The sequence below is a fragment of the Ascaphus truei genome, chromosome 2, assembly GCF_040206685.1.
Source record: "Ascaphus truei isolate aAscTru1 chromosome 2, aAscTru1.hap1, whole genome shotgun sequence".
Taxonomy (NCBI): Eukaryota; Metazoa; Chordata; class Amphibia; order Anura; family Ascaphidae; genus Ascaphus; species Ascaphus truei.
This window is the reverse complement of record NC_134484.1, coordinates 427,416,036-427,435,402: the sequence shown is the minus strand read 5'-3', so window position 1 is coordinate 427,435,402 and position 19,367 is coordinate 427,416,036. Positions and strand designations below refer to the sequence as shown.

The following is a 19,367-nucleotide window of genomic DNA, read 5'->3' as shown; positions in this document are numbered from 1 at the left end:
GGCAGTCACTAGATACAATTGGTGCACTGCTAGAGAGAGGGCAGGGCTCAAAACGGCATGTGCCAGAGCCTGTTTCATTAGAGGAAGGGGATGTGACTTTGTAAATGGTTGCTATAGAAACAAAAAATGCTCGTTACATTATAATACATTCGTATTTTTTTTTTTTAAATGCTATAAGTATTTTCACATCGTACAGAACTAATTTATTAAAAAAAAATACATGTAGGATATTACTTGGTCTGCAGCTCTAAGTAATAGGAAATTCAGTGATTCTGTATGCTGCTCAATTTCTATATGGTGCAAAAATGCTTGTGACAAAAGGTTGCTACATTTGCTTAATAACCTGCATGTTGCAAAATGATGCTAATACTAAATGTGACACTGTAATTTTATCTCTGAAATACTCAATGTAGTTCTTAATGTATATTCTGAACTTGTATTATATTTGTATTATTTGCAACCTACCTATGGGGAGCTCCATTTTACCCTCCCGGACACTTAGGACCAGATCCACAAAAGGGTGCTCAGCCTGGCATGCCTTTACTCCCATTCATATGAGCACGAGTAAAGGAGTGCGCCTTTAATATTTTAAACACATGTCTCCTTAACGGAGCATCAGATTTATAAAATAAAAACAGAGCTAGAAAAGGCAAGAAAATTTGTTGATCATAAACTGCAAATAAAATGATGATCATCGTGGGCTGCTGCTTTAAGTATGCATCTCTCACAAGGCAAATAAAGCCAAAAACCAAACACCGGGAGTTAACAAATGCCGTTAAAATTGAGTTAATATCACACCCGTCATAAAATAAATGATCCCTTCTTATTACCACAATTTTATGATCTAAGTCATCAAGATTGCGATAATGTTGTGAAAAACAACCAGAAATAAATCAGTGTAAAACTTCCAATATATGAACTATTGCAATGTGTCACCACACTGTGCAATGAATAAATGGCTCATGATATCACACTTATACCCTTAAATACCCTCCAAGGGCATGCTTAGGGATAGGTGTTGAGTATATAAACACTGGTGTAAATTAATTCCTTAGTTACTGAACATGCAGTGACCCATGACTATTCATAGGATACAATCCAGCATACTTGAAGATGAAGAAATGAGTAATACTTACAGTAACTCCAATGGTTATATGGAAATGCTCATTGCATGAGAATAGATGGCACAGATAACAAAAAAAAAGAAGAAAGATTTCACATGGTACAATAACGTCTAATGTTTAAAAATAAAACAACATAGAAAGAGACTTGTCAGATCACGTCCATAATTTTAATTGGTATGTAATTAAGGAAGATATATAAGGGCACACCACCCTCTATGAACATTGTACCCCTGAGGAAGCGAGTAGCCACTCGTGAAACACGTAGGGCGATTTGAACTGGAGCACTGTTATCAGAGGTGATCAGGCTGTGGAGGAAAGCAGGGAGCAGAGACGCTTGTGGAGACGCTTCGGACAGCGCCGGCACGTCATCACGTTGCGTCATATGACGCATCGCATCAGAACACTGGGTGGAGCCTGTACGTGAACCATGAAGCGACCGGCACCTTGGCACTCCAAGCACCATCTTGGCGCTACACGCGGACGCCGAGAGACAGCGTGTACTCCGCACCCAGATAACAAGGACACCACTGATTAATATTTGATATACAACACACATTTTTAACAGATAATCCATGAGTGAGATTCCACAAGTCTCTTTTTATGTTGTTTTATTATTTATTTTTTTAGACGTTATTGAACCATGTGAAATCTTTCTTCTTTTTCACATCTGTGCCATCTATTCTCATGCAATTAGCATTTCCTTATAACCATTGGAGTTAAGTATTACTCATTTCTTCAGTATGCTGTCTGGTATCCTATGAAAAGTCATGGGTCACTCCAAGTAACTAAGGAATTCATTTACACCAGGGTTTATATACAGTACTCAACACCTATCCCTAAGCATGCCCTTGGATGGTGTTTAAGGGTCTACAGTAAGTGTGATATCACAAACCATTTATCATTGCAGTGTGGTGATACATTGCAAACGTTGATATATTGGACGTTTTACACTGCTTTATTTCTGGTTGTTTTTCATATCATTATCATATCATTATTTCACACATCGATTCTGATGACCAGCACCAAGGAGGACCTATTCTTAAATACAATTTCAAGAAGGATTTTGGACAATCTGAGGGTCATCCCAGCTGCAAGACTTCTGTCCCAAAGGTGTTTTTGTTGTTACTTGATAACTTTTCATTGTTGCATTCACATCAACTACTTCTGGATTTAGCGCTGAGGTTGTGTATTCTGTCATTAAAGTTTGCGGTAATAATTTTATTATTTAATAATTTACCGGGTGCAATATTGTTTTATTTGACATGATGTGAGAATGAACGCAACATTAACACGACTGTTAATTACTGCATTGCGATGGCATTTCTAATATTTCTACCATATGCTCTTGTAATATCAATTATTACAGATTCTTATGGTAGACATTATATTAAGCCCTTCAATGTCTGTGGCTTTGTTTCATGGTTGGGCTTAGGCCCTTTATTTATTGGATTGGTTCCGGGGGGCTGCCACCCTGAAGTTGATACTGAGTGATCAGAGGAACTGAGCAGATGAAAACACTGACAATGTTCCTCAGTTAAGTGTTAACTTTGTGTGAAAATATAAATGGAGCGCCTCATGTGACAACTCTATCTGCTACTCTTAATTTTTACCACTCTGCTGTGCCAAGCCAATGACAACCCTCAGCTATGGAAATCCACATTAACCTATTCCAGCATCATTTAAATAAGATTCCAAAAATGGTTATTTGAAAGTAGCTATAAATAGCACTGGATTGTGGCTGTGGCCCCATGTTGTCACCTCAATTGCATAGTGATAACAATTGGTGGCCACTAGGGAGAATAAAAATGGCGTTAGTCGGTTAGTGCATCTCTGCCTTCTATGTTTTCCTTTTTATATTTTCCTGATACATTATATGATAAGTGTACATTTGATGCTTTTTATGCACAGTGTAACAAATACATGACGTACACAGGTTACTCTTTGATGCGCAGACGCACATTGTAGAATGTTCCTGTATTTTTGTTGCCTTTTTAACACTCTATAGAAAAGACGTGGGCCATGTATCTATGCCATTTAGTATTCTATTGAGAGCCTGCAGAGCAAAACCTCACCCCTTTTCCATGCAGAGCCAATCCCACAAGACCATCATAACACTTAGATTGTAAGCTTTCGGGGTAGGGTCTCCAATTGGGGGGCACAGAGAGCAGAAGCGCAACCAGCAACAGTGCTGGCCAATTAGCGGGACGATAGTTACGCCACTGGGACAAATGTTTCCTCTTAAGATTAAATGTTTGTTCTAAATACCTCAAAAGCCAGGCTTCTGTTACATTAAAGTTAAAAATTAGTCAATAACAATGTCTTACTCATCAATGTGCACATGTTCATCGTCCGCCTGTTCTTCATATTTAATTTCTGGAGTAATTTGAAATAACTGTAAAAAAAAATAAAATAAAAAATTCTATAATATTTACAAATCAATCCAGTACTGTATCTTTCCTCAAGCTGCAGATAAACCTAGATCACAATACAATATGTTGCAGGCATACTCAACAGTGTATCAGTTAATAAAATAATATCTCCCATAGTAAGATTGGATCAATAAATTCCATCACACCTGTCATGAATTCTATATACAGACTGGAAGAAATATATATTTTTTAAATTAACGGTGAATTGACTATTTGAGAAATCCCCTAGATTTCAGAGATTTGTTAATGCCCCCTCATTACTTGCTTACTTTTACCTCTCTTTCTCTCATCTTAAAGTATGGTACAGTATCTTGCAGCATATTCAAGTACGTAAATATATTTACTGAGACATAATTGGTAGCACACTCGTTATTATATATCTGGTTTCCCCTGGTACAAAATTGGTGCAAAGGATAGTACCGCATTTATCAAAGTTCGACATTTGTATTATTTTCAGTATTTGTTAGTTCTTATTTCATTTGGTGCAGATTTTTACGGGAAGGAGATATTTTCGTTCCAGCGAGCTCAATCTGACAGCTGTTTCCTCATGTATGCAACTTTAAAATGAAGCATGCATAAAAAAGGGTGTGTGTGCCAAGCACGTGCATTTTAAGTGAAACTTCTTTGTCTTTTGTCCCGCAAATTGTATTTGGGATGGTGATGTTTTTAATAAAAATTAAAACACAATTTCAATGATAAAACACAAAGAACGCACATGCATGGCGCTAATATATTTATACTAACTGTGAATATCGCCTGAGTGACTCTGCGTGTGTGTGTGACTGTGTGTGTGACTCTGCGTGTGTGTTGGTGACTGACTGTGTGTGTCTGTGACTGTGTGTGTGAGTGTGTGTCAGCACCGGGATCTCGGGGGACGTGGCTCTCTTGCTCTCTCCCTGCCCGGTATTCCTGGCTCTTCTCCTCCCCATCGGTCAGTGGCATGCATGCGCAGAGGACCGCGGCCATGCGCAGGCCCGCGGCCCGTAGTGCACATGCGCAGAGGCCCACAGCCATGCGCAGAGGCCCGCGGCCATGGCTGAGGCCCGCGGCCATGTCCAGGGGCAAGCGGCCCGTGGTGCGAGTGCGCAGAGGCCCGAGGCCATGCGCAGAGGCCCGCGACCATTAGTGCGCATGCGTGCTGGAATGGGGGAGCACCAATGTACTTGGTGGACAAGGGTGATACTGTGCATGTGTGGTGGGGTCTGCAAGCACCTCTTCTGCGCATGCGCGACGGCGCGCATTAGGAGCGTGACATCACCCGCGTTAAGGGTTTTCGTTACAAGGTAAGGATTTTTTCCCCATGAAAACTCTGTAGGTGCCACCAAAGAAGTTTCACTTCAAAAACAAACCTCCATAAACCTGCCAAAACCATGAACCACTGTGGTTCTTGATGCTTTGGATTCTCCTGGTCAGATTTTACACTCAACCTCTTCCATACCATACTAAACCCAGATCCTTCTTACTTCTTAACCAAAGTGTACACCTTTCTTCCCCTAACATGGCCAAGAACATTTTTTATTGTCTCTCATTGAGTGACTCAGGCTCCTCCCCCACACTGTAATCTGATCTTAATGTTAATGAACCAAATTTGAATGTCTACTAACGTAGACAATGTTTGAGAGAACCTCCCAGAATGATTGAGTGCTAGTGCTGTCACATCCATTAGATTCTTTAGGAACTTAAAATGTTGCCTACACAATGCTCTCCATCCTATAACGTGGAACATCCCATTGCCTTATTTTTTTCTGGAGTACTCAAAAACAATGGCAATGGGAAACGCAGAATACTATCATGTCTCTGAACCAAAAGATGCACACCCATGTAGCAGTACAAATAAACACATTTAACAATCTGATTGGCTTCTTCAAACTAATCCAACTATGCTAAAGGCAAACATTTGGCTTTTTTGTTTCTCTGGAAATTAGTAGCAAATTTAATTTTTTAGGGGCCTATGAACGAGGGCGTCTTTGGTAATCGAGTGGTTTGTTTACCCTTATCCCACCCTGCTCTTATCTGAAAGTCAATAAGGATAAGAGGAGGGGAGAGAGTGGACTCTTGTATACTCAGTGATGACAGATAAAATGGAATAGCCAGAAGAAATGAAACCCTCACAAGTCTAAGCTCACCATGTGTACAAACTAACTTTTAAAAAATATATATTTTAAAATACTCATAGGAGTAAGATTTTAGTAAAAAAAAAATATGCATCAATCTCACAGATGTGACCCCTAAGATATGTCACTGATGCTATCAACCCATCTCACTCACATCTACAAACTAAGCAACTTGGAGGCCGGTTGCCCGGGGAAAACACCCTCCCCCGCCCCCCCCTCCTTCCCCCTCCCCTCTCTCGTTCTCTGTCACCTCTTTCTCACTTTCTCACTAGCCGAAGCTTCCCTCCTTCAGGGAAGCTCCACCTTTTGGGTAATTAGCCTTGCCCCTCTTCCACAAAAATTGAAAAATATTTCACTGTATTGGGATGTAAACATTGTTATATGTATGTAATTGTGTAACCACCCAATAAAAATATTTGGGAACAAAAAAAAAAAGATATGTCACTGACATCAGTACATTAACCAAGACAGGAGCAAGTGTTATTTTCCATAAGATAACTCCGTAGTCACCAAGACAATTGTATACAGAAATAATCCCTGTGAATCAATGAATCAGAACATGGTTAACTGGAGGAATTTCTTGATAGTGAAGGGGATCCTTGCAATACAGCAGGCCTGCACAACTCGTAAAGCGAGAAGGGCAGAACTGCTCCAAGGAAAAAAAATTTGGGCCGCACGGGTAAAATCATCATCATCATCATCATCTCTCCTCCAGCACCTCTCATTATCATCATCTTCCTATATCTCCCCCAGCACCCCTCATCATCATCCTCATATCTACCCCAGAACCCCTCACTATCAACCTTTGCAATACTCCCCAGCTATCTCTCATACCCCCATCTCTCCCCCTCACCCACACAATACTCCCCCCTCCACATCAAACACACAATACCACACACATCCCACCCCCCTGCACCTCACATCCTTCTCCCCCCTGCACCTCACATAACCCCCTTGCACCTCACATCACCAGTCCTGCACATCACCTCCCCTGCACATCACCCCTCCTTCACATCACCCCCCTTCACATCACCTCCCCTGCACATCACAACCCCCTTCACATCACCTCCCCTTCACATCACCCCCCTTCACATCACCCCTCCTTCACATCACCTCCCCTGCACATCACCCCCCACTTCACATCACCTCCCCTTCACATCACCCCCCCTTCACATCACCCCTCCTTCACATCACCCCCACTGCACATCACCCCCCTGCACATCACCCCCCATTCACATCACCCCCCCTTCACATCACCCCCCCTGCACATATCCCCCAGCAACCTCACATCACCCCCTGCACCTCCTCACCTCACCCCCTGCACCTCCTCACCTCACATCACCCCCCTGCACCTCCTCACCTCACATCAGCCCCCGCACCTCCCCTCACCCCCCCTTCACATCACCCCCCCTGCACATATCCCCCAGCAACCTCACATCACCCCCTGCACCTCCTCACCTCACCCCCTGCACCTCCTCACCTCACATCACCCCCCTGCACCTCCTCACCTCACATCAGCCCCCGCACCTCCCCTCACCCCCCTGCACCTCAGATCATGGCGGCAGAGCAGGCAGGACTGCGCGCGATCGCAAGCAGCGGGCACCAGAAGTGCCGCACTGCAAGAGCGTGCAGTCTTGAGAGCGAGCTGGGGTGGCAGAGAGGGAGAGCGGGCTCGGCGGGTGGCGGAGAGGGAGAGCGGGCTCGGTGGGTGGCGTAGAGGGAGAGCGGGCTCGGCGGGTGGCGGAGAGGGAGAGCGGGCTCGGGGGAGGGAGAGAAGACTCGGGGGAGGCAGGAGGAGGAGAGTGGACTCGGGAGAGGGAGGAGGAGAGCGGACTCAGGGGATGGAGGAGGAGAGCCGCCGCCGCGGGCCGCACAGTTAGTGCCCGCGGGCCGCGTGTTGTGCAGGCCTGCAATAGAGAATAGTTTTTTTTAAATTTATTCAGCTACTTCTGAACATTCCAAACCATGAAATTTGGCAACGACAGATTCGGAACTACGAGAATAGGCCCCTTAGGCAGCGTCTGTAGTCCGCACGACGTCGCGCGCACTGCAAACAAAAGGCCATACTTCAATAAGGACGGCCATAGAGTGCTCAACGTCGTGGCCGATTTTTCGCATGACAAATATATTTGATTTTGTCGCGAGATGGGCGGGTCACGTGCGCGGTTCAGCCAAGGAAGGCGAACCAGTCACGGGCACGCCTCCCCATTGCGTCTCCTCCTCCAGATCCCCTAGGCCACAGATCGCCTCTGCAGCAGGCGTGCGACGCCATGCGCTCCGTCGCGCTCGCCTACTATATCCGAGGCCGTAGGCTTAATTGTTCTCCTCCTTATTCTCTACCTAATATCTTGAAATATTATTGCTATTTATATTTCTTTGACTGATAGTAGAAGAACCTACAATGATAAAGAATGCCTGTGTTTTGGGGGGTAATCTGTAAGTATAATGATTTAGGTGGTAATACTGAATAAAGTTTTTTTTTTGATGAATTATTGCTAATGTTTTGATTCCCCCAAGTGCTTTTACAACTTAATACTTTTTACTGTGTTGCAGGCCTCTCTGGCACTGAAAAGATGAAAATAAATCTACATTTCTCCAGGAACAACACATCTACTGGAATTGTGCACATTTGTTAATCCAACTAAATTTACTGTAAATAGGAGTTAAATAATATAGCAGTATTTAACAGTAGTAGCCAGAGCACTTCCTAGTTAATCTGTGATAAATATGACATACGTCATATACCCTAATTAGCTTGTCTGCGTCCCATTTTGCATATAGAGAAATACGAACACTTACCATTTTGTGGGAATAGACATTGATTGTTTCCGTTGGTGAATACCATGTTAATCAGCATTAGTGCTAATATAGCAATGCTGCTTAGTGAATCTAAGCCTAAAAAATGTATGTTATATATTCTAAAATACACAAATGTCAAGAAAAAGCGCTAAAAAAAATGATAATGTGGCTGAAATTTCTAAGTGACCCTGTGCTTTCCCTAAAAATAAATGATGCTGGAAATGAACCGTTCCACAGTGCAGAAAAGAACAGGAAGCAAGAAAACAAGCGCGACTGATTATTTTGGAACATACTGTACTACACTATATTATGTTTTCTCTCTTTTTCTTTGAAGTTGTGCTGGTTTCCTTATTTTCTCAACGTATGTCCTGGGCACAGAGTTATGATGACAACAATGTTTCATGTTATGTATTCTACTAAATTATATTCTGAGGGTAGTTGATGAGAGGGGGATGACAGAAATGGCAGAGTTATCTTGTGAAAATTGGTCATGTTGTGTAAATAATTATTCCTGGCATTATTCCTATATACAAGCTCGAGACTTCTGGGCCTTACAATCCGGAACCCAGGCCATCAAAAAGGAAACATCTAAAATACCTATGAACAATGTCAAAATCCTTCCTTGGGTTTTCTTGTGCTGTAAAAACCACTATTAAAATCATTATTAAAATAATAATTATTAAAAACGATAGAAATTGAACTATATAAATATTAACACTAGTATATTGCATGACTTTGGAAACTATCATTCTTACTGACCTGTGTTTTTCCCATGTTGCCGTCCGCTTGTTGTTCATCGCTGGCCTCCCTTCCATCTGTAAAGGGGAACAATGGTTTTGTGGCATTGGTGGTAATGCTCTGACGCATGTCAAATTTGGAATCCTCAGACTTCAGGCTTTCTGCTGTTACTCCTTGCACTGGTGGTGTCATTTCCCATTCAGTGGTTGCAGGTATCTCTTTCTCCATCTGAGGTTTAGTGAATTGTTCCGTAATCAACTGCGGCTTTTCAACATGAATTTTTGATTTCAAATTTTTCCATGTAACTGAATGTCGTCTAGATGTCTTTCCTGTTTTTGGTACGGTCAATTCTCTGTGACCTTTGGGTTCCTCATGGATTATATTTTCTTTGGTAGTTTCATCTGCTATCTTTTCTTTGCTTGTTTTCAGTGATTTCTGCTTTGTACTAGATATTTTACTATCACCTTCAATATCTGATTTCGGTCTAGCATATATACTGGCCCTTCTCTCTTTGTTCTTTACAGATTTAACTTTCTTAGATTTTGTGGTCACTTTGTCTCCAATGTTATTGCTGCTCTGTGTTATTTCTTCCTCGAGAGTTGCTAAAGGTAACGGAGTCTCATCTTGTGATGTGGCACTTTCCTGTTAAGTAAAATGTAACTATGAGTTTAAAATTAAAAACACAATGTATACACAGGGTGGATCCCCTGTTAGATAGTGAGACAGGAAAAAACTGTTTGCATAGCCAGACACAGCACTGAGGAGATTAATTCTAAAGCAGGGTGCCTTAATACCTTGATAAAGGGCATTTTTGCCTGAAACTAGTTGGTGGACCCCTGCAGTGGCCTAGGGGGGACCCTTTTGTCCACTTTTTATGTAATAAATCTATTTTTTGTTGCTTAAAACCGTGAGCCTCCGTCTGTTACTTTGGGCAGTTCACTGCCTTATTTTTCTACTTGTTCCTGCCTTAATTGATCTCCTCAGCTGCTCTTTAGCAGACTTTAAAAACCCTATAGTAGTGACTGCACAGCTCTCTCTGATCCAGGAAGCTGAGTGCACCTGGACCACACAAGAGGGACCACACTGCACTAGCCAGTCAGATCCCTGTGCTGCTGTGGAGGGTAGATGGATAATTGGCAAAAGCGCTCCAATGCCAGGATAATGAGGTATGATGATGCCAAAACCACCTTCCAAAGGTATCAGCAATAATGAATATAGATCGTGAGATATCTGATAACCAAAATGGGTACTATCCTCCTGAAGACCGGTGGTAGGTAGTACAAGCCCACCCACAATCAGTCGCATTGGCAGGTTCCCCTCAGTAGATGCAAGTACTCACGTTACCTTGGTGTGGCTGGCAGGCTGTGCAACTTCCAATGATGATTGCAAAGGTAAAAAAAAGTGGGAGGAGCGCACAAACCAAATGGAGCAGGAAGGACCCAGAATACAAAAATGTTATAAAAGGGCACTTTTATGTGTCATGAGACCCATCCAACGCGTTTCGAACGTCACAGCGTTCTTTATCAAGGATAATAATACAGTGTAATACCACCCATTAAATACCCTCTTACCTGTAAGCAAATCGCGCCAAAAACGGCACCGCGATGACGTTATGACGCAATTCGCGTCATTGCGCATGCGCAGAACGACGCGGGGCCGTCTAAGGGCGGAAATGTCAATACAAGCAGGAGGAAGCTCAAACAAGAAAGGGCAAATGTATACGGCAACTGAAATAGGACAAAAAAACATAACAGATAAAGAAAATGACTAAACATCTTCTGTATCCCTAGAACTAATAAACAAAAAACACAAAATGACATTATAAAATACAAATAGCTCAAAAATAGTTAAAATAAAAACAAAAGAACTTGAATAGCTGATAATGAAACCAATATAAGACTATGCAATTGTTAAGTAAACAATGGAATAACAGTTGGAAATGAATAATATAATAATATAACTGAAAATATTATTGTGTGATATAATAAACACAAGAAAAAATGCACAAAATATACAAGAAAAAAAGAGAGAGAGAGATAGAAAGGGCAACAAGAAAATATATTTATATAAGACATATATATAGTGGAAGAATAATGAAAATAAATATGAAATTAAAAATAAAAGTATATATAACCAAAATCTTTATAAAAACATATTCAATAGTTCAATGATATATATATATATATATATACATATATATATATATGTATATATATATATATATATATATATATCTACAAGAAATGGGCCAATTGCCAATAAATATTTAAACCCACAGGGAAGCGCGTTTGAAGAATAAATATCCAGTATGCGTCCCTACGATTCAATAAATTGACACGATCACCTCCTCTAGGTCTGTTATGAACTAATTCTATGCCCAGAAATGAGAAATTCACATTACCTCCCTGACTACTACTAGAAACAGGATGATTAGTATCATGCAATCTTATGTCTTAAATGTTCTAACATCCTGACCCTAAGAGCTCTAATCGTTCTCCCCACATATCTTTTACCGCAGTCACATGTTATAAGATACACTACCGACACACTTAATCCGAGCAGGGCTAGTTCCGCAAGCCGGGGGATGCCCCGGCTTGCTAGCCCCACTCCCTCGGCGTGCCGCGCGTCACCGATGCGCGGTCACGCGTCATCGGGTGCCAGCGCCCCCTGCACGCGCGTCCAGGGCTCCCCGAGGGAGCCCTGGTGTCCCGCGATGTGGGGGACGGCGGCAAGAGGTTCCGGGAGACCCGGTGGACCCGGCAGCGGGAGGGAGAGCGCCCCGATCGGAGGGCACTCTTCCGCTGCTTCGGCGCGCGCCCGGCACCCTCCGGCGCGCGCCAGGTTACTGCTGCGGCCGAGAACGGGCAAATGCTCGAATAAATTCGGCCGCAGCAGTATACTACAAACTGGCTTTTACAATTTATAAAGTTATTGATATAGAATTTTTTAATATGACTACCCATCGTATCATCATGTGGATGCTGTAAATTGTCCTGAAAAAAACTCCTAGAAGGTTTCATATGTTTGCAAACACTGCAGGAACCACATTTGAAAGAACCCCTGGTGAGGAAAGAGGAATTACTGAGTCTGGGAACAGTTACTGTATGTCACTTGGGGAGATATATGAGCCAATGTTACATAGTTACATAGTAGATGAGGTTGAAAAAAGAAGTACGTCCATCAAGTTCAACCTATGCTAAATTTAGGCAACAGATACTTTATCCTATATCTATACTTACTTATTGATCCAGAGGAAGGCAAACAAAAAACCCCATTAAGGGGAAAAATTAATTCCTTCCTGACTCCAAGAATTGGCAATCGGATTAAGCCCTGGATCAACATCCTTCCCATGTATACTTATTTGGTATATCCCTGTATACCTTTCCCATCTAAAAAGATGTCCAACCTTTTTTTGAATAAATCTATTGTATCTGCCATCACAGTCTCCATGGGTAATGAATCCCACATTTTAACTGTCCTTACTGTAAAGAACCCTTTCCTTTGTTGCTGGTGAAATTTCCTTTCCTCCAACCTTAAGGGATGGCCCGAGTCCTTTGTACTGCCCATGGGATGAATAGTTCTTTTGAAAGCTCCTTGTATTGTCCCTGAATATATTTGTATAGAGTTATCATATCCCCTCTTAGACGCCTCTTTTCTAATGTAAATAAATCTAATTTAGCTAGCCTATCCTCATAAGTTAGAATGTCCATCCCCTTTATTAATTTGGTGGCTCTTCTCTGCACTCTCTCTAGTTCCATAATGTCTTTTCTTAGGATTGGTGCCCAAAATTGTACTCCATATTCAAGGTGTGGTCTTACTAATGCTTTGTAAAGGGGCATAATTATATTTACTTCCCTTCCACCCATTGCCCGTTTGATGCAAGAAAAGATCCTGTTTGCCTTTGCAGCTACTGCATGATATTGGGCACTGTTGCTAAGCCTGCTGTCTACAAGCACTCCTAAATCCTTCTCCATCAAGGATTCCCCCAATATACCTTCATTTAATTTGTAAGTCGCCTTTTTATTCTTGCATCCCAAATGCATAACCTTACATTTATCTGTATTAAACCTCATTTGCCATTTACCTGCCCACGTTTCCAGTCTCTCCAAGTCCTTCTGAAGAGAAATTACATCCTGCTCTGATTCTATTACCTTACACAATTTAGTATCATCAGCAAATATGGAGACTTTGCTCTCGATCCCAACCTCAAGGTCATTAATAAACAAGTTAAAAAGCAGGGGTCCCAGTACCGATCCTTGAGGTACTCCAATCACGACATTAGCCCAACCTGAAAAAGTTCCATTTATGACAACCCTCTGTTGTCTGTCCTTTAACCAGTTTTCAATCCAGGTGCATATATTATTACTGAGTCCAATTTTCTTTATTTTGTACACCAACCTCTTGTGTGAAACCGTATCAAAAGCCTTTGCAAAATCTAAATAGACCACATCAACTGCATTACCCTTGTCTAAATTCCTACTTACCTCCTCAAAGAAACAAATAAGGTTAGTTTGGCAAGATCTATCCTTCATAAATCCATGTTGACTATTACTAATAATTTTGTTTTCCATTAGGTATTCCTGAATATTATCCCGTATTAAACCTTCAAGTAGTTTCCCTACTATTGAAGTCAGGCTTACAGGTCTGTAATTCCCCGGGTATGATCTAGCTCCCTTTTTAAATATAGGCACTACATCTGCTTTACGCCAATCTTGTGGTACTGAGCCTGTGGAAATGGAGTCCTTGAATATTAAATATAATGGTTTTGCTATTACTGAGCTTAACTCCTTGAGAACTCTTGGATGTATGCCATCGGGGCCAGGTGCCTTATTGACTTTAATTTTTTCAAGTCGCTTATGAACTTCTTCCTCAGTTAACCAATTGTTCATTAATATAGGGGTTGTGGCTTCCTCCTGTGGCGCTACAATTGAACTTGATTCTTCCCTGGTAAACACAGAGGCAAAGAATTTGTTTAATACCTCAGCTTTTTCCTTATCTCCAATAATCTGCCTACCCATCTCACACTGAAAGGGTCCTATATTTTCTTTTCTCATTTTTTTGTTATTAAGGTACTTTAAGAACTTTTTAGGGTTGACCTTACTTTCTATTGCAATCCTTTTTTCCTTATCCATTTTTGCTAATTTGATTGCCCTTTTACAATTTTTGTTACATTCCTTATAATTCTGATACGATGTCTCTGTCCCTTCTGACTTAAAGAATCTAAACGCCTTCCTCTTCTTGTCCATTTCCTCCCCCACCTGTTTATTTAGCCACATTGGTTTTGACTTATTTCTTTTATACTTATTACCCAAGGGTATACACTGATAAGTGTGCTTTTCTAACAATGTTTTAAAGACTGCCCATTTATCTTCTACATTTTTCCCTACAAAAACATCATCCCATTCTATTACTACTAGATTAGACCTCAGTTTATTAAAATCTGCCTTTCTAAAGTTTAAAGTCTTTGTTGAACCCAAGTAATGTTTTTTGATAATTTATTTCAAATGAGACCATGTTATGATCACTGATACTCAAATGTTCCAGGACTTGAATATTTGTTATTACTTCTACATTGTTTGATATGACCAAATCCAGAACTGCCCCTCTCCTGGTTGGTTCCTCAATAATTTGGGTCATATAATTATCTTTAAGCAGCCCCAAAAACATGTTTCCTTTTGTTGTAACGCTAATCTCATTGCCCAGTCTATGTCTGGATAATTAAAATCCCCCATTTGCAAACATGACCCAGTTTTGATGCCTTCTCTATTTGTAAAAGTATTTTAGCTTCCTCAATCTCACAGATATTTGGTGGTTTATAGCATATTCCCACAAACATTTTCTTTATACTTTTACCTCCACTGCTAATGGTTCTCGCCCTATGGTACACAAATTTAGAACCTGAATCAATATACTTATTCAACACAGGATCCATGGATAAAACATTCCAATGCTTGGATATGATAGATTTCATCTTCCCACTTTGTTTATTAAACTGTGAAACAAACAGTGGGCATTTATTATCAGATTTTTCAAATCCTTTGTTCCTACATCTATTCATATAAGTATGTGAATGTGTGCCAAGGTTAGTATCTCCCATATCACGAATGGGCAACAACAACGCTCTCTCTGTGTTAAGAGCAGTGTCAAATGCATCATTGATGGTAATCTCAGGATAACCTCTATCCAAAAACAATTTACTAAGATCCCCAGACTGAGAAAGGAAACTGCCAGATGTAGAGCAGTTCCTTCTCAGTCTGAGGAATTGGGAATGGCTCTAATAACATGAGATGGATGGCAGCTGTCTGCCCTTAAGAAGGTATTTCTTGAATTTAATTTCCTATAAACATCAGTTTGGATAATTTTATCAATATCTACAAACAATTGCAGATCCAGAAATTCAATGTGACGTGAATGAAAATTGAGAGTGAATTTAAGATTATAATCATTATTATTAAGATAATTAACAAAAGAGTGTAGTGTGGTGACATCCCCTTTCAAAATAATAATGAAATCGTCAACAAATCTTTTATAAAAAATAATAATATATTATTATTAATAATATTAATATTATATTATTACAAAAAGTGTTAGTGCAAGAAAATATAAAAAGTGCTTCCCACCACCCCATAAAAAGATTTGCGTAAGAAAGAGCAAAGCTCGTGCCCATAGCAGTGCCAATTAACTGTAAATAAAATTTGTGATTGAAAGTGAAGAAATTATGCGTGAGAAGATAAAAAATGGCATCTAAAATAAATGCAGATTGAAAAATTGAAATTTCTGGTATCTCAATAAATTGGCGAACAGCTGCCATCCCATGATCATGCTGTATAAGTGAATAAAGAGATATAACGTCAAGTGTTACCCACAAGTAATGATTATCCCAAGTGATATGTTTAATTTGACTAAGAAGATCACCAGAGTCCAGTATAAATAAGGGTAATTTTTTTACGAAAGGTTGAAGAAAATTGTTAACATATCTAGACAAACCATCTCCCAAAGATCCAATGATAGAGACAATTGGTCAACCAGGAGGGTTGACCAATGTCTTATGGATCTTTGGGAGATGGTGGAAGATAGGAACAATAGGGGGTGAAGGAATAATATACTGAACCTCATCACTAGAAAGGACTTCCATAATGACATCTGAGTCAACCAGTTCAAAAAGAGCTTCCAAAAAGCTTCCAAAATCAGAGCAAAGTTAGGGTTAGGGTTAGGGTTGACACTTAGGATTATTTTTCTATTTTTGTTTGGCCCAGGGTTATAGGGGAATACGAAAATGTAGGTATGTGACTCATTTGGGTACTAACCAATCAGAGCAAAGTTAGGGTTAGGGTTGACACTTAGAATTATTTTTCTATTTTTGTTTGGCCCAGGGTTATAGGGGAATACGAAAATGCCATTTTTCATCTTCTCACGCATAATTTCTTCACTTTCAATCCCAAATTTTATTTACAGTTAATTGGCATTGCTATGGGCACGAGCTTTGCTCCTTCTTACGCAAATCTTTTTATGGGTTGGTGGGAAGCACTTTTTATATTTTCTTGCACTAACACTTTTCGTAATAATATTATTTTTTATAAAAGATTTGTGGACGATTTATTTATTATTTGAAAAGGGGATGTCACCACACTACACTCTTTTGTTAATTATCTTAATAATAATGATTATAATCTTAAATTCACTCTCAATTTTCATTCACATCACATTGAATTTCTGGATCTGCAATTGTTTGTAGATATTGATAAAATTATCCAAACGGATGTTTATAGGAAATTAAATTCAAGAAATACCTTCTTAAGGGCAGACAGCTGCCATCCATCTCATGTTATTAGAGCCATTCCCAAAGGACAATTCCTCAGACTGAGAAGGAACTGCTCTAAATCTGGCTGTTTCCTTTCTCAGTCTGAGGATCTTAGTAAACTGTTTTTGGATAGAGGTTATCCTGAGATTACCATCAATGATGCATTTGACACTGCTCTTAACACAGAGAGAGCGTTGTTGTTGCCCATTCGTGATATGGGAGATACTCACCTTGGCACACATTCACATACTTATATGAATAGACATAGGAACAAAGGATTTGAAAAATCTGATAATAAATGCCCACTGTTTGTTTCACAGTTTAATAAACAAAGTGGGAAGATTAAATCTATCATATCCAAGCATTGGAATGTTTTATCCATGGATCCTGTGTTGAATAAGTATATTGATTCAGGTCCTAAATTTGTGTACCATAGGGCGAGAACCATTGGCTCATATATCTCCCCAAGTGACATAACTGTTCCCAGACTCAGTAATTCCTCTTTCCTCACCAGGGGTTCTTTCAAATGTGGTTCCTGCAGTGTTTGCAAACATATGAAACCTTCTAGGAGTTTTTTTCAGGACAATTTACAGCATCCACATGATGATACGATGGGTAGTCATATTAAAAAATTCTATATCAATAACTTTATAAATGGTAAAAGCCAGTTTGTAGTATATCTTATAACATGTGGCTGCGGTAAAAGATATGTGGGGAGAATGATTAGAGCTCTTAGGGTCAGGATGTTAGAACATTTAAGACATAAGATTGCATGATACTAATCATCCTGTTTCTAAACATTTCTCCGAATGTAGTCAGGGAGGTAATGTGAATTTCTCCTTTCTAGGCATAGAATTAGTTCATAACAGACCTAGAGGAGGTGATCGTGTCAATTTATTGAATCGTAGGGACGCATACTGGATATTTATTCTTCAAACGTGCTTCCCTATGGGTTTAAATATTGATTGGCAATTGGCCCATTTCTTGTAGGTACATATATATATATATATATATATATATATATATATATATATATATATATATATATCATTGAACTACAATATGTTTTTATAAAGATTTTGGTTATATATACTTTTATTTTTAATTTCATATTTATTTTCATTGCACTTTCTATCTCTCTCTCTCTTTTTTTTTCTTGTATATTTTTTGCATTTTTTCTTGTGTTTATTATATCACACAATATTATTTTCAGTTATATTATTATATTATTAATTTCCAACTGTTATTCCATTGTTTACTTAACAATTGCATAGTCTTATATTGGTTTCATTGTCAGCTATTCAAGTTCTTTTGTTTTTATTGTAACTATTTTTGAGCTATTTGTATTTTATAATGTCATTTTGTGTTTTTCGTTTATTAGTTCTAGGGATACAGAAGATGTTTAGTCATTTTCTTTATCTGTTATATTTTTTTGTCCTATTTCAGTTGCCGTATACATTTGTCCTTTTGTGTTTGAGCTTCCTCCTGCTTGTATTGACATTTCCGCCTTAGACGGCGCCGTGTTGTTCTGCGCATGCGCAATGATGCGAATTGCGTCATGACGTCATCGCAGTGCCGTTTTTGGCGCGATTTGCTTACAGGTAAGAGGGTATTTAATGGGTGGTATTACACTGTATTATTATCCTTGATAAAGAACGCTGTGACATTTGAAACGCGTTGGATGGGTCTCATGACACATAAAAGTGCCCTTTTATTCATTTTTTGTATTCTGGGTCCTTCCTGCTCCATTTGGTTTGTGCGCTCCCCCCACTGCTTTTTACCTCTGCTGTGGAGGGTACCCTGCCCTTGGACTCTCTAACCCCTATACTGGCAGGAGGAAGCCTGGGGCACTGAAGGTAAACCTTACCCCACTCTGACCTTTGTGTTATGGTCAGTAAGGGGCTTATCCCTCTGACCCACAGATGGGGGCTAAAGTCTGGTATTGGTCAGTGCTCCACACAGAGCAAGGCATGTTTGTTTATTGTGGTTACCTCATATATGCTGAACAGAAGCAATATGTTGTGTTTTTCGCTTTGGGGCGAAATAAAAGCCCACATTTGTTTTCCAAAAGCAGTCTTCTGTTTTTCACCGCTGCAAACATCTCGTACATATGGTTTTTGAAGTGGGATGAGAGGTGGCCCTTGAATTTAAAAGGGGCCCGGGAGACCACTAGGGAAACATTGTTATGCTTTTTTTTTTGCGAAGTTCCTGCAACAGCTTGTGCAACAGGAGTAAGAAGGAGGAAACACATGCAGAGGTGACCAGAGTAAGGAGCTACAAATCCAGCCAGAAAACTAAGCTAAAAAGGAAATAACGATGGCGCTCCCTAGCAATATAGTAAACTATGTCTTAGCGAGAAATA

At 40.0% G+C, this 19,367-nt stretch overlaps 1 protein-coding gene across 1 annotated transcript in view; it reads right to left on the bottom strand.

Moving 5' to 3' along the window:
* CCDC7 (coiled-coil domain containing 7) overlaps positions 1-19,367 on the bottom strand; it is a 173,357-nt gene that overhangs the window by 15,629 nt on the left and 138,361 nt on the right. Inside the window, exons 18-19 of the mRNA XM_075588647.1 lie at positions 9,226-9,846; positions 3,449-3,516 (exon numbers count right to left, since the gene is read on the bottom strand). Coding sequence (XP_075444762.1) covers positions 3,449-3,516; positions 9,226-9,846 — 689 coding nt within the window. The remainder of the gene's footprint in view (positions 1-3,448; positions 3,517-9,225; positions 9,847-19,367) is intronic.